Source organism: Puntigrus tetrazona, chromosome 16 (genome assembly GCF_018831695.1).
Source record: "Puntigrus tetrazona isolate hp1 chromosome 16, ASM1883169v1, whole genome shotgun sequence".
NCBI classification, from domain to species: Eukaryota; Metazoa; Chordata; class Actinopteri; order Cypriniformes; family Cyprinidae; genus Puntigrus; species Puntigrus tetrazona.
The window spans coordinates 26,367,005-26,382,004 of NC_056714.1; the positions used below are offsets into that span (position 1 = coordinate 26,367,005).

The 15,000-nt window shown below is 41.4% G+C and overlaps 1 protein-coding gene across 1 annotated transcript in view; it reads left to right on the plus strand.

The window, feature by feature from the left end:
* Nucleotides 1-15,000, plus strand: part of slc9a1a (solute carrier family 9 member A1a) — a 43,238-nt gene that overhangs the window by 26,052 nt on the left and 2,186 nt on the right. The window contains exons 6-12 of the mRNA XM_043260880.1: nt 3,631-3,720; nt 6,179-6,249; nt 6,510-6,686; nt 11,285-11,399; nt 11,486-11,587; nt 11,747-11,828; nt 12,662-15,000. The exon at nt 12,662-15,000 is cut by the window's right edge and continues 2,186 nt beyond it. Coding sequence (XP_043116815.1) covers nt 3,631-3,720; nt 6,179-6,249; nt 6,510-6,686; nt 11,285-11,399; nt 11,486-11,587; nt 11,747-11,828; nt 12,662-12,972 — 948 coding nt within the window. The 3' untranslated portion in view covers nt 12,973-15,000. The remainder of the gene's footprint in view (nt 1-3,630; nt 3,721-6,178; nt 6,250-6,509; nt 6,687-11,284; nt 11,400-11,485; nt 11,588-11,746; nt 11,829-12,661) is intronic.

Here is a 15,000-nt window from a genome sequence, read left to right on the forward strand (position 1 = left end):
TTGCAGTATATCAGATGCAGTAAGAGTCGTTTTTGAAAATGAATAACAACGCGGTGCTAATCGAATCTTCTGATCAGGTCTAAGAAGCTGGCGTGAAAAATGATGCATGCATTTAATAAGGTTTAATATGTGGCCTTAAAAATAAGTCATGTCCTGAGGTTAATATAAAGCTGATGCAACACAGATAAATATTGCTTCAGAATAACTTGTTTAACAAATTAAATAATTACATTATAAAATGATAGAGGTTTTGTCTTAATATTCTTCTTCTTTTTTCTTCCGCTTATCCGGGGCCGGGTCTGAGGCAACAGTCTAAGCAGGGATGCCCAGACTTTTTTATCTTTCCCATTTAGTCTCTTTAGCGTTTGTCTTAGGGCCTCTTCCCGGTGGGACATGCCCGGAACACCTCCCTTGGGAGGCGTCCCGGGAGGCATCCGGAACAGATGCCCGAGCCACCTCAGCTGGCCTCTCTCGATGTGGAGGAGCAGCGGGTTTCCGAGCTCCTCCCGAGTGACTGAACTCCTCACCCTATTCTGCAAGGGCGCCCAGCCATTGTGAAACTCATTTCGACCGCTTGTATCCGGGATCTCATTCTTTCGGTCATGACCAAAGCTCATCGCGACCATAGGTGAGAGTAGGAACGAAGATCGACCGGTAAATCGAGATTTGCGAATAGCTCTTTTTTCACCATTTACAGCGATTTACTTTGCACCGAATTGTCAATCTCTAATTCCATCCTTCCCCTCACTCGTGCAGACCCCAAGATACTTAAACTCCTCCACCTGGGGCAGGAGCTTAAGGGGCAAGCCACCTTTCCGACTGAGGACCAAGGCCTCAGACTTGGAGGTTGATTTTCATCCCTTTCAGCTCAGGTCTTGGCCAGATGCAGCCAACAGAAAACATCATCAGCAAAAAGCAGAGAAGCTATCCTGTGGTCACCAAACAGACCCCCTCCGGCCCCTGACTGCGCTTTTAGAAATCCTGTCCATAAAAATAATTGACAAAGGCAGCCCTGTCGGAGTCCAACATGCATCTGGAAACAAGTCTGACTTAATGCCGGCAATTATGCTCCTGCTCTTCATACAGGATCGGACAGCCCTTAGCAAAGGGCCCTTACCCCATATTAGAGCACCCCCACAGGACACCACGAGGAACCGGTCGAATGCCTTCTCCAAATCCACAAAACACATGTAGACTGGTTACTAATAATAGAGCTTCAGTGTTCCACGCCCAGGGCGAAAATTATTTAGCCGATTTAATCGGGCGGATTTATTCCATGCCTGGCATACTTTCCCAGGAGGCTATTTATAGTTGGAGCACAGTCCCCTTCTTGAAAAGAGGAACCACCACCCCGTCTGCCAGTCCAGAGGCACTTTCCCGCGGCCACTTTGCTGCAGAGGCGTGTCAGCCAAGACATGCATCCAGAGACCTGAGGTATTCCGGGCGGATCTCGCCCCCCCTGGTGCCTTGCCACAGAGGAGCTTCTCAACCACCTCAGTGACCTTAGGCTAGGTAATGGTGAGTCCCCCGGATCCCCGGCCTCTGCTCCTCAGTGGAAGACGTGTTGACGGGATTGAGGAGGTCCTCAAAGTATTCCTTCCACCGCCCCACAATATCCCCAGTCAGGTTAGCAGGTTCCCATCAGCACTGATCGGTGTTGGCAGGGCACTGCTTTCCCTTTCTGAGCTCGGACGGTTTGCCAGAACCTCTTTGAGGCGTTCGATAGTGATTTCCATGGCCTCCCGAACTCCTCCCAGACCCGAGTTTTTGCCTGCACAACCACCCGGGCAGCAGTGCATGGCCCTGCGTACTTGATCAGCTGCAGTATCCCTCGGGCCAACTTGATAAACTCCTTCTTCAGCTTGACGGTATCCCTTACGTGTCCAGGCGGTTCGGGGTGCCGCCCAACACGCACCGGAGACTTCGGCCACAGCTCGGACGGCCGTCGACCAAAGAGGTAGAACATAGTCCATTCGGACTCAATGTCTCCAGCCTCCCTCGATCCGGTCAAAGGCAGTTGAAGATCACCTGACAGTCACAAACGTTCCCAACAGACCCTCACGGCACGTTTGGGCCTGCCAAGTCTGTCCGGCCTCCTCCCCGCCAACGGTCCAAACCACCAGGTGGTGATCATTGACAGCTCCGCCTCTCTCTTCACCCACAAGACATGCGGCCGGAGATCAGATGATACAACCACAAAGTCGATCTCGACCTCCGACAGGGTGTCCTGATGCCAGGTGTACTGGTGTAAATATGCTTGAACATGGTGTTCGGCTGGACAGACCGTGCCTCAGCACAGAATTTCAGTTTAGATCGGGGGCGTTCCTCCCAATCAGCCCCTCCAGGTGTCACTAGCATCACCAACGTGAGCGTTTCCCCAGCAGGACGATAGAGTCCCCGGTTGGAGCACTTTCCAGCACCCCTCCCAAGGACTCCAAGAAGGCCGGGTACTCTACACTGCCATTCGGCCCGTAGGCACAAATGACAGTGAAGTCCTCCCCCAACCGAAGTCCAGGTTGCGACCCTCAATCCACCGGGTTAAACTCCAACAGTATGGCGGCTAAGCTGGGGAGCTATGAGCAAGCCCACACCAGCCTGCCGCCTCTCACCTGCGGGCAACACCAGAGTAGTGAAGAGTCCAGCCTTTTCGAGAAGATGGGTTCCAGAGTCCAAGCAGTGCGTGGAGGTGAGCCCGACTAAATCAACCTCACGCAACAACTCAGGCTCCTTCCCCAGAGAGGTGCGTTCCATGTCCCTAAAACTCTTCTGAGTCAGGGGTTGGGTTAAGAAGTCCCTGCTCGACTGCTACCCAAAATGATGCATGCATTTACGGTCCCTCCTAAGGTTGGGCCCACGGGGATGGCCCCATCGCCGCTGTTTCGGGCTGAGCCGGCCGGGTCCCGTGGGGCAAGACCTGCCACCAGTGGCGCCTGATGCGGCCCGGCCCCAGGCCTGGCTATGGCGCTGATGCTGCCACAGATCGCGACTCCAATCCAGGTCTTTTCCAGAGGGTAACTTGTGGAACAAATTAAATGGGAATTACGGACAACCTAGCTCCTAGGGTCATTCAAATCCACCACGTTAAGGTTTGTCTTAATATTGGTGGTGTTAAAAAGCTCTTCAAAGTCTTAAATCTAGCTTGTTCTTGAATTTGAGGGTATTGGACCTGGAAAGTCCTTGAAAGGTCCTTCAATGTAAAGTTAACCAAGAAACGTATTGTTTATTTAAATTTTATGCAATTAAATGTAATGCAGCGGCAGATCTGTTTTTAGAAGCCTTTCAGAAATACTTTGCTTGACAGTGGAGCATTTAATTTTATTTTATTTTATGCAATTAAATGTAATGCAGTGGCAGATCTGTTTTTTAGAAGCATTTAAGAAATACTTTGCTTGACAGTAAGGCTTTTTATTTTATTTTATTTTATTTTATTTTATGCAATTAAAACCAATGCAGTGGCGGATCTGTTTTTAGAAGCCTTTCAAAAATATTTAGCTTGACTGTATCGCTTTTTATTTAATTCACTGCATTCAATCGTTTTTTTGTGTAATAAATTTTTTTTGTATCGTTTGCATTTAAAAAGCACCGTCTGTGAGCAGTAATGTATTTCCGCTCTTCTCTTTGTTTTGGCAGGGCATGACCATTCGACCTCTGGTGGACCTCCTGGCGGTGAAGAAGAAACAGGAAACGAAGCGATCTATTAATGAAGAGATTCACACACAGGTGAGTTTCTCTCATCGTGTGAATCAGGAATATTTATTGTTTTCTCAACCCGACTAGATTGGGTTACACTCAGTGAAGAGTAGTGAAAGGAGCCGGTTGAGATGAGTTCATTACAAGAACTGGTGGCTTTGTGTAACATGTGAGAGTGTTTGAGGGCCACCTGCTGGTCACTTACTGCTACAGTCCTGTCTTCTTTACAAATACAGTTAGATATATTTAGAATGACAGGTGACTAAATATATATATATATATATAAGACGTAAAATGTCTAGAATGTTTCTGTCATATGTAAACACACACACAAACTCTCTCACAAACACACAAACACACACACACACACAAACTCTCTCACAAACACACACACACAAAACTCTCACACACACACACACTCTCTCAACTCACTCACACACACACACACAAACTCACTCACACACACACACACACACACACACACACATAAACTCTTACACACACACACAAACTCACACACACACACAAACTCACACACACACACACACAAACTCTCACACACACACACACACACACACACACAAACTCTCACACACACACACACAAACTCTCACACACACACACACAAACTCTCTCACACACACTCACAAACTCTCTCACACACACTCACAAACTCTCTCACACACACACTCACACACACTCACAAACTCTCTCACACACACACTCACAAACTCTCTCACACACTCTCACACACTCTCACACACACACACTCACTCTCAACTCTCTCTCACACACACACACACACACACACACACACACTTACACACACAGTCTCACACATACACACTCTCACACACACACACACAATACATTTTGTATAAAGTAAATTAAGCTAATTTGTAGACCACTGTGATTTTCGAATTGTGACATTGTTTTCATTAGAATTTTACACGATAATCAATCACTAATACATTTTAAAACGTTTACAATAATAATTATTTAATCATATTATTATTTACTGTATTAATTTCATTATTTACTATATTATTTTAATTAGATTTACCTTAATTATTATTTTTTTTTAAATTAAGATGGTAAATGACATTAGGAAAGTCACTGTAAGGAATTTGATGTGACAAGCTTAAATAAAGCATTGTTACATTAATGAAAATGCACAGGGGGAAAAACATTACGTTTTGTATAAAGAAAATGAAGGCTTTATTTTCGTGGCAGTAGAGCATTCTCTCTACCATAATGCATTGAGAGAAAAAAAAATCAGTGACTGTTTTGCAGGAAAACATGTAATTTTCTTGAAAATGTCATAATCTTAGTCGTCCTATAAATAGAGGTAATTTTCTCTCTGAGTAAAATTCATCTTAACCTTAATATCAGAACAATTTAGCGCAACCTTTTAAAATCAGACCGTATGTGTCTAGAGACCTTAGCAAACGTCTTGTACACTTAAGGACCTGCACGACAGCGTAACATCATACAAAGATGTATTTCCGGCTGATCAAACACTCGCAGCGCGTCAAAGCAGGACTGTGTTTTCACCTCAGTCAACATTTTAACATGAACAGAGTGAGAGCAGTGCTCAGTAAACAGAGACATCTCGCTTATAAACGGACAGATTTAATAAATGTTTGTGGGAGCGTTGAGAACATTTTATAATGATAGCAACAATTCAGAGGAGAAAAACACCAGTCAAATATCACTATTCTCAACACTAGGTCTGATATCACAGCAACAGACAATGTGCTACTGAATACATTCTCATGTAAAAAGTTTAAATATGAACATAAATGTTGACAGTATTATTATATTGGTAAATTATAGTAAAAAATTGTAAAGTGTGTGTGTATATATAATTTTTCTAAATATATTTTAATATATATTTTTAAATGTATATATTTTTATATATTAATTTCTTTTATTATTTATATATATATATATATATATATATATATATATATATATATATATATATATATATATATATATATATAAAAATAATAAAACAAAATTTATATTATAAATATCTATATTACATATATGTAAATGGTTACATGTGTACAGTTTGTTATATATATCCCTAACTTTAAGTGCAGAAATATATTATTTAATATATATTTATTATATTATATGAGTTTAATGTGAATATTCTTTAGAAAGAGCAGGTGGCAGGTTTTGTATGCCAGAAATGAGCTTGGATCCACTCCACAAAACTCAGTACAGAACATTTTGCCCACTAATTGGCATTTATTCACCGCTCATAAAGCTGATTGTTGCTATGGAAACGTCCATTTGCATGAGCGTCTCGTCATCGTTAATGCTTTGAGTGACTGGCTGAAATCTCTCTTCTGTCCACTTGAAAGCTTATCGTCAACATCATGCTCAGCTGCAGCTTCTGTTTAACCGATTATCTCAGTCTTGTTAATTGATATTGTAGTTCATGTTTCCTAAACGGCTTATCGATTGTTGTCTTTAGTTCTTGGATCATCTGCTAACCGGCATCGAGGACATCTGCGGACATTACGGACATCATCACTGGAAGGACAAGTGTGTATATATAACTCAAAAAGTCCAATCCTATATATATGGTCTTGGTATTTGGATGATGCTTTGATACCAGACTCGTTTTTTGTTTAGTTGGTTCAGAACGCAGTCTGGATCTTTTTGTTCTGATATACTGTGCAGCAGAGAAAGCGAGGTTTAGGATCAAATTGGGAAAGAATGCGAACAACCACATGTAGTTTTTGATTGTGTTTCTCTGCCAGATAAAAATGAGCACCTTTTCACCCGTTCCTTGTCGTTTCCAGGCTCAACCGGTTTAATAAGAAATACGTGAAGAAGTGCCTGATCGCCGGCGAGCGCTCCAAAGAACCGCAGCTCATCGCCTTCTACCACAAGATGGAGATGAAGCAGGCCATCGAGCTGGTGGAGAGCGGCGGAGGAGCCAAGCTGCCCTCGGCCCTGCCGTCCACCGTCTCCATGCAGTGAGTGCCTCCTGGATCTGTTTAGAACCCATGGAACCCGATCGGAGTTTGCTGAATGCTTATAGAACGTGTGTGAAATGTGCATTGGATTTAAGGAGTGATTATAGCACATGGGGGACGTTACAGAATGTTTGGAATTGATATGCCTGTTTTACAGTATGCGTGGAATTTTCGGAAATGCATGGAATTTTCGGAAATGCGTGGAATTTGGATGGAATGCACGGAATTTCAGAATGTTTGGAATTCTATAGGCATTAAATTCTTGGAAGGGGAAATTTCGGAATATGCGGAATTTTGGAATTAATTTCGAACGGAATGAATGGAATTTCCGAATGCGTGGAATTTGACAATTTAATAGAATTGACAATTTAGCGCATATAATGCTTATAGAACTTGTGTGAAATGTGTATTGGATTTTTAAGGAGTGATTATAGCACATGGGGGACGTTACGGAAATGGAATTTTGGAATGTGTGGAATTTTCGAATGTGTGGAATGAATGCGTTTAATTCTCTTAACGCGTTTAATTCTTGGAAGGGAAATTTTGGAATGCGTCGAATGCGTGGAATTTTTTCGTGGAATTTGAATGCGCTTAATTCTCTTAATGCGTTTAATTCTTGGAATGGGGAAATTTTGGAATGTGTGGAATTTTGAATGCGTGGAATTTTTGGAATGCGTGGAATTTTCGGAATGCGCTTAATTCTCTTAACGTTTAATTCTTGGAAGGGGAATTTTGGAATGCGTGGAATTTTCGAATGCGTGAATTTTCGGAATGCGTGGAATTTCCGGAATGCGCTTAATTCTCGGAACGCGCTTAATTCTTGGAAGGGGGAATTTCCGAATGCGTGGAATTTTGGAATGCGTGGAATTTTGGAATGTGTGGAATGCGCTTAATTCTCTTAATTTTTTGGAATGCGTGGAATTTTCGTAATGTGTGGAATTTTGAAATGTGGGGAATTTTGGAATGCATGGAATTTCCGGAATGTGTGGAATTTCGAATTCGTGGAATTTTCGAATGCGCTTAATTCTCTTAATGCGTTTAATTCTTGGAATGGGGAATTTTCGGAATGCGTGGAATTTTGCAATGCGTGGAATTTTTGGAATCGCGGAATTTTGAATGGTGGAATTTTCGAATGCGTGGAATTTTTGCGTGGAATTTTCGGAATCGTGGATTTTTCGAATGAATGTGTGGAATTTTTGCAATGCGTGGAATTTTCGAATGCGCTTAATTTCTTAATGCGTTTAATTCTTGGAAGGGGGATTTTTGGAATGGAATGTGGAATTTGAATGCGTGGAATTTAACGCGAATGGAAGAGGAATTTTCGAATGCGTGGAATTTTTGGAATGCGTGGAATTTTCGGAATGCGCTTAATTCTCTTAACGCGTTTAATTCTTGGAATTTTTGGAATGCGTGGAATTTTTGGAATGCGTGGAATTTTCGAATGCGCTTAATTCTCGAACGCGCTTAATTCTTGGAAGGGGAATTTTCGGAATGCGTGGAATTTTCGAATGCGTGGAATTTTCGGAATGCGTGGAATTTTCGGAATGCGCTTAATTCTCTTAATGCGCTTAATTCTTTAATGTTTAATTCTTGGAAGGGGAATTTTCGAATGCGTGGAATTTTTGGAATGCGTGGAATTTTCGAATGCGGAATGTGTGCATTTAATTTTTGGAAGGGCGTGGAATGCGTGGAATTTCCGAATGCGTGGAATTTTGAATGCTTAATTCTCTTAACGCGCTTAATTCTCTTAATGCGTTTAATTCTTGGAATGGGGAATTTTTGGAATGCGTGGAATTTTGGAATGCGTGGAATTTTCGGAATGCGTGGAATTTTCGGAATGCGCTTAATTCTCTTAATGCGTTTAATTCTTGGAAGGGGGAATTTTTGGAATGTGGAATTTTTGTGGAATGCGTGGAATTTTTGGAATGCGTGGAATTTCCGGAATGCGTGGAATTTTCGGAATGCGTGGAATTTTTGGAATGCGTGGAATTTTCTGGAATCGAATGCGCTTAATTCTCTTAATGCGCGAATGGAATTTCCGAATTCGTGGAATTTCGGAATGCGCTTAATTTTCTTTTTTAATTCTTGGAAGGGGGAATTTTCGGAATGCGTGGAATTTTCGGAATGCGTGGAATTTTTGAATGCGTGGAATTTTCAGAATGCGCTTAATTCTCTTAATGCGTTTAATTCTTGGAAGGGGGAATTTTTGGAATGCGTGGAATTTTTGGAATGCGTGGAATTTTGGAATGCGTGGAATTTTCGGAATGCGCTTAATTTCTTAATGCGCTTAATCTCTCGCGCTTAATTTTAGAAGGGGAATTTTGGAATGCGTGGAATTTTGGAATGCGTGGAATTTTCAGAATGCGTGGAATTTTGCGGAATTCGTGGAATTTTGGAATGCGTGGAATTTCCGGAATGCGTGGAATTTTCGGAATGCGCTTAATTCTCTTAACGCGCTTGGAATTTGAATGGGGAATTTCCGAATGCGTGGAATTTCCGAATTCGTGGAATTTGGAATGCGTGGAATTTCGAATGCGTGGAATTTTGGAATGCGTGGAATTTTTCGGAATGCGTGGAATTTTGAATGCGCTTAATTCTCTTAATGCGCTTTAATTTTTTAATGGGGAACGAATTGGAAGGCGTGGAATTTTGGAATGCGTGGAATTTTGCAATGCGTGGAATTTCCGGAATGCGTGGAATTTTCGGAATGCGTGGAATTTTCGGAATGCGCTTAATTCTCTTAACGCGTTTAATTCTTGGAAGGGGAAATTTTGGAATGCGTGGAATTTTGGAATTGGAATTTTGGAATGCGTGGAATTTTGGAATGCGTGGAATTTTCGAATGCGGCGAATTTAACACGTGGAATTTTTGGAATCGTGGAATTTTTGGAATGCGTGGAATTTTTGGAATGCGTGGAATTTTTGGAATGCGTGGAATTTTCAGAATGCGCTTAATTCTCTTAACGCGCTTAATTCTTGGAAGGGGATTTTCGAATGCGTGGAATCCGAATGCGTGGAATTTCCGCGTGGATTTTTTTGGAATTTCGTGGAATTTTGGAATGCGTGCGAATTGCGCTTAATGCGTTTAATTCTTGGAAGGGGGAATTTTTGGAATGCGTGGAATTTTTGGAATGCGTGGAATTTCCGGAATGCGTGGAATTTTTTGGAATGCGTGGAATTTTCGGAATCGCTTAATTCTCTTAATGCGCGAATTCTTTTTTGGAATGCGTGGAATTTTTGGAATCGTGGAATTTCGAATGCGTGGAATTTCGAATGCGTAGAATTTCGAATGCGTGAATTTTGGAATGCGGAACGAATGCGGATTTTTTGGAATGCGTGGAATTTTCGGAACGCGCGAATTTTTGGAAGGGAATTTTCGGGCGCGCGAATTTTTTTTGGAATGTGTGGAATTTTCGCGCTGGAATTCTCTTAATGCGCGCGAATTCTCGGAAGGCGGAATTCTCGAACGCGCCTCGAAGCTTTCGCTCGAGAACGTGGAATTTGGATGGAATGCGTGGAGAATGTTGGATGGAATGCGTGGAGAATGTTGGAAAGGCATGCAGAGAGTGGAATGGTTAAAGAATTGACAATTTAGCACATATAATGCTTATAGAACTTGTGTGAAATGTGTATTGGATTTAAGGAGTGATTATAGCACATGGGGGACGTTACAGTATGTGTGGAATTCTCGGAATGTGTGGAATTTTTGGAATGCGTGGAATTTCCGGAATGCGCTTAATTCTCTTAACGCGTTTAATTCTTGGAAGGGGGAATTTTCAGAATGCGTGGAATTTTCGGAATGCGTGGAATTTTCGGAATGCGTTCAATTCTCGGAATGCGTTCAGTTCTCGGAACGCACATGGGGGACGTTACAGAATGTTTGGAATTGATATGCCTGTTTTACAGTATGTGTGGAATTTTCAGAATGTGTGGAATTTTCGGAATGCGTGGAATTTGGATGGAATGCGTGGAATTTGGATGGAATGCGTGGAGAATGTTGGAAAGGCATGTAGAGAGTGGAATGGGTTAAAGAATTGCACGATTATGACAGCGCTAATATTTAATTGCGATTTATTAAATATGATCATCACAATTTTCATTAAATGATTGCTTGAATCGACCACATTTTTTTTTTTTTTTTTTTTTTTTAACTAATCATTTCTATAGTATTAGGTCGAAAATATGCATAATATTATAATGCCGTACTAAAATTAAAACCATTAAGATGAAGCTTGGAAAGAAAAGAACGCTTCTTAAGCATTTTAAACGATTAATTGCCGCTCTGAACGGTTACGTAATTGCGATTTTTAAACATTTTATTAATTTGTAGAATGTATGCAGTTGGTAGAATGTGTAAGAAATGCCTATAGAGCGTGGATGGTGTAAAGGATTTACATAATGCATGAAGAATATGCGAAATGTTTATGGAATGCATCTAGAATTTGGAATTAGGAAAAAACGTGTGCAGGTTATGGAATGCAGAATGTGAAAGGAATTCAAGCAACGCATGGAGAGAACGGATACAGTAATGCATATAGTACGTAGGATGCATGGAAGGAATTTGCGGAATCAGTTTTAATCTCAAATGTTTTTTTCCAGGAACATCCAGCCCAAGAAGCCTCCTCAGGACCGGGCTCTGCCGCAGCTCTCCAAGGCCCGCGAGGAAGAGATCAGGAAGATCCTGCGCACGAACCTGCAGAGGACCCGCCAGAGAGTGAGCGCTCCCCACTCGCCTCCGCACGTCCTCCGCCCGCGTGGCATTTCATGCGGATCAAACTAAACTGTCTTGTGTGCTTTCAGCTGCGCTCGTACAACCGACACACTCTGGTTGCCGATCCGTACGAGGACGGCTGGAACGAGATCCTCATCAAACGCAAGAAGATGATGGAGCTAGAAAAGAAGGTTGGACAAATCTGGTTGTGTCAATCCATCCGCCTTACTAACCCTATGTCGTTTATATAATAATTAAGCCACTAGCCGTCATAAATCATCCCAGCTGACAGCTATTTGAGCCGCTTAACTTTTATTAATCATAAACGACGTTTTATCTGTCTGTTTCAGATATCACAGATGAACAATTACCTCACGGTTCCCGCTCCGCCTCCTGATTCTCCCACCATCGCTCGAGCTCGACTGGCTTCAGGTGAGCCGGACGTTTATTCTTATTAAGCTTACTTATAACCCACCATTTTGAGAAATAAGGTTTTTTTTTTTTTTTTTGTTTAAAAAGATTTTTGCTTCAAAAAAACATGCCAGTGGCATAAAAATAGAAAACAAACCATATATCTTTTGCATCATGCAAATGTTATTATTAATTCTATTTGTGCAATTAAATTGATGTTTGTACATACGATTGATATTTTAGAATTATTTATGCACTATATATATATTTAAAAAAATTATTTGCTTTTAATATTTTAAATTTAGTTTGAGGTCAGTGTCTTATTTGCCATAAAAATATTGAAATATACTATAAATATGTGAGATTATAAATATGTGAGATTAGATCGAGGTATAGAGTTTTTTTCTTTTTATTTTTGCATAAGCCTATTTATATTTTCTTAGACTTATGCCAATAAAAATATTTTTAAGTAAATTTGTCGTTGAATAAAAGTGTTATTTTAGTTTTTTTATTTTTTATATATATACTACTAATTTTTGTTTCATTTTGATATTTAATATTAGGTTTTTAAAGTTTTAGTAACGTTTATCATAAATTTTCCATTTGTCTATTTAGCTTTATATATATATATATATATATATATATATATATATATATATATATATATATATATATATATAATTTATTTTATTCATATTTTCATTTACATTTTTCATATAACATTTCCAGTTAATTTAGTTCTGCTTCATTTCTATCAATACGACTATTTTAGCAGCTTTGGTTTGTGTTAACACTGAAAATAAAGTGCTGATGGTGTGTGCAGTATCGATTCAGCTCCTGATCTCTTCCCACAGACCCTCAAGCGTGGGGCCTCAAGTCCATCACGGAAAGCATCCCCACCATTAAAGTGGACCTCGCCTCGCCGCAGAGCCCGGAGTCCGTCAACGTGGTGAACGAATTCGGCAAGAAGGGAGGCCAGCCGAAGGTGAGCGCGGAGGAGGAGGGCGGCCTCACCATGAAGCTTCCCTCTCCCACGAAGCAGAGAAAAGACAAACCGGACGACGGGGACGACGACAAGGAGCCTCAGCAACGGTTGATGCGCTGCCTGAGCGACCCGGGCCCCGCCGCCGAAGAGGAAGAGGAGGACGAGCCCTTCCTCCCGTGAGAGACGAGCGAGAGCATCGGCCGGATCACTAACTGCTGTAACACGGAGGACAGATGCACAATCTGCAGGAAGCCAAAACGAACGGAAAATGAACCCAAATAAAGGAACCGCAAGGGAGCGATCGAAATAAGCCATTTATTTTTGTTCACCATTGCTCTTTTTTTCATTTGTAGCCTCCTTACCAGGCATGATGCGACTCGAATCCCAAGCGATGATTGTCATTGTTCAATATCAGGTTTATTATTTCCGGGTCACATCGTGTTCCGGTTCGGGGAGCTGATGTTCCCGCTTGGCATTTGCTACGGACGCGAGGGGAACGGATCTATGCATTACCAAACGGTCGCACTGTTCAGTCTATTCAGGTGAAACGCTCCCGTCGTTGTTTTCAAAGCATTGACGCATTCTCTAGTTCGCGATGCTCTTGTTGTTCGTTCGCGCCAATTGCCTTTTCGTTTCGTTGACGCGAGTATCGCTGACCTCTAGGGGGATCCGATTCGTTTATCGGGAGCAAAGCGGTCACGTTAAGGCCTTTCTTGTGTTTCTCATGCAGACGGTGCATATTTACAGTGGCTTATTGTTTCGCCCGTTCAAGTCACGCTCATAACAGACCTGATAAACGATTGCACAATACAATTACGTTCAGCTTGTACTTTATATCAAAACACGTTTCGGTCTAATAGTCTTTAATTCCCTTTAAATGCACTCAAGCGCTTTGGTGAGCCGTTTTAGAGGAATAGTTCATCCAGAAGCTACAAGTTCATCTCTTCGTTTCTTTCCGAACCCACGTGCTTTTTACGAATGGTTATCTTAACGCCGCTCTTTTCCGTAAAAGTGCACAGCGACCCAGCTGGCGATCTCCAGAAAGCATCGTAAAAGTGACGTCTGTATGGTTCGGTGCCACGGAACGAGATCGTAATCATGACCCAGTATGAGATAGTAAATCATAATTATGATCCATATCTAATATTTTGACTTTTTATGCCATAAAGCGCTAAATTATAATTGAGACTCAAAACTATGATTATGAGGTCGCATTTATGGTGCGCTCGGTGATAAATGTCAAATTTGAGATAAAAAGTAAGCATTAGGGAAATCGTTAATGATCCAAATTTAAGATACTGAGCGAGAAATATGATACAAGAAGCTTTAATTAAAGAAAATATGAGACGGTGAGTCACGATTATGAGACGAGAAGCCATAATAACATCTCATATTGAAAGAAAAGTCATAAATCTGACATAAAAAGTCAAAATATAAGGTAAATATGATTATGACACACTAAGTAATACCGTAGGTGTGATATAAAAAAGTAGGTTATAATAATAGTTAAAAGATAACGGTTATAAGACGCTAGTGGGCATGAATTATGAGACAAAAAAAATTGTTTATGAAGAGTCGTAATTATGAGATATGCCGTAATTTACATAAAACATCACGGTATGAGTCAGAATTCTGATCCAGTGATCCAGATAGGGAGTCGAAATGATCAAATGAGTCAAACTCGACGTACGGAAATGATTAAAAATGGTAATTATGAGATAAAGTGGAAATTAGGACAGGAGATCAAAACTAGTCAAAATTGTGAGATGAAATGACACCCCAGAAGTAGTTTTTTGTTTTTTTGTTTTTTCTAGTAAAGAACCGATATCTTATTTTTGGGTGAATTATTCCTTTTTAAGTCCCGCGGATGAACACTTTCCCGACGCCCTTCACGCGCACACACACACACTCGCACACACACTCGCACACACACGCACACACACGCACACACACGCACTCGCACACACACACACACACACACACACACACACACACACACACACACACACACACACACACACACACACACGCACGCACGCACGCCTCACTGCCCATGTGACGGAAGCGCAGGTTTGATTTGCGTTGCATGACCCCCAAACGGTGTGATTGTATCCCGAAAGAGCTATGCAGAGTCTGAAATATGAATTCTTCTGAATTATTCCCTTTAAAGCCTTTGCACGGCGAGCATCGAAACACCGGCCTTTGATT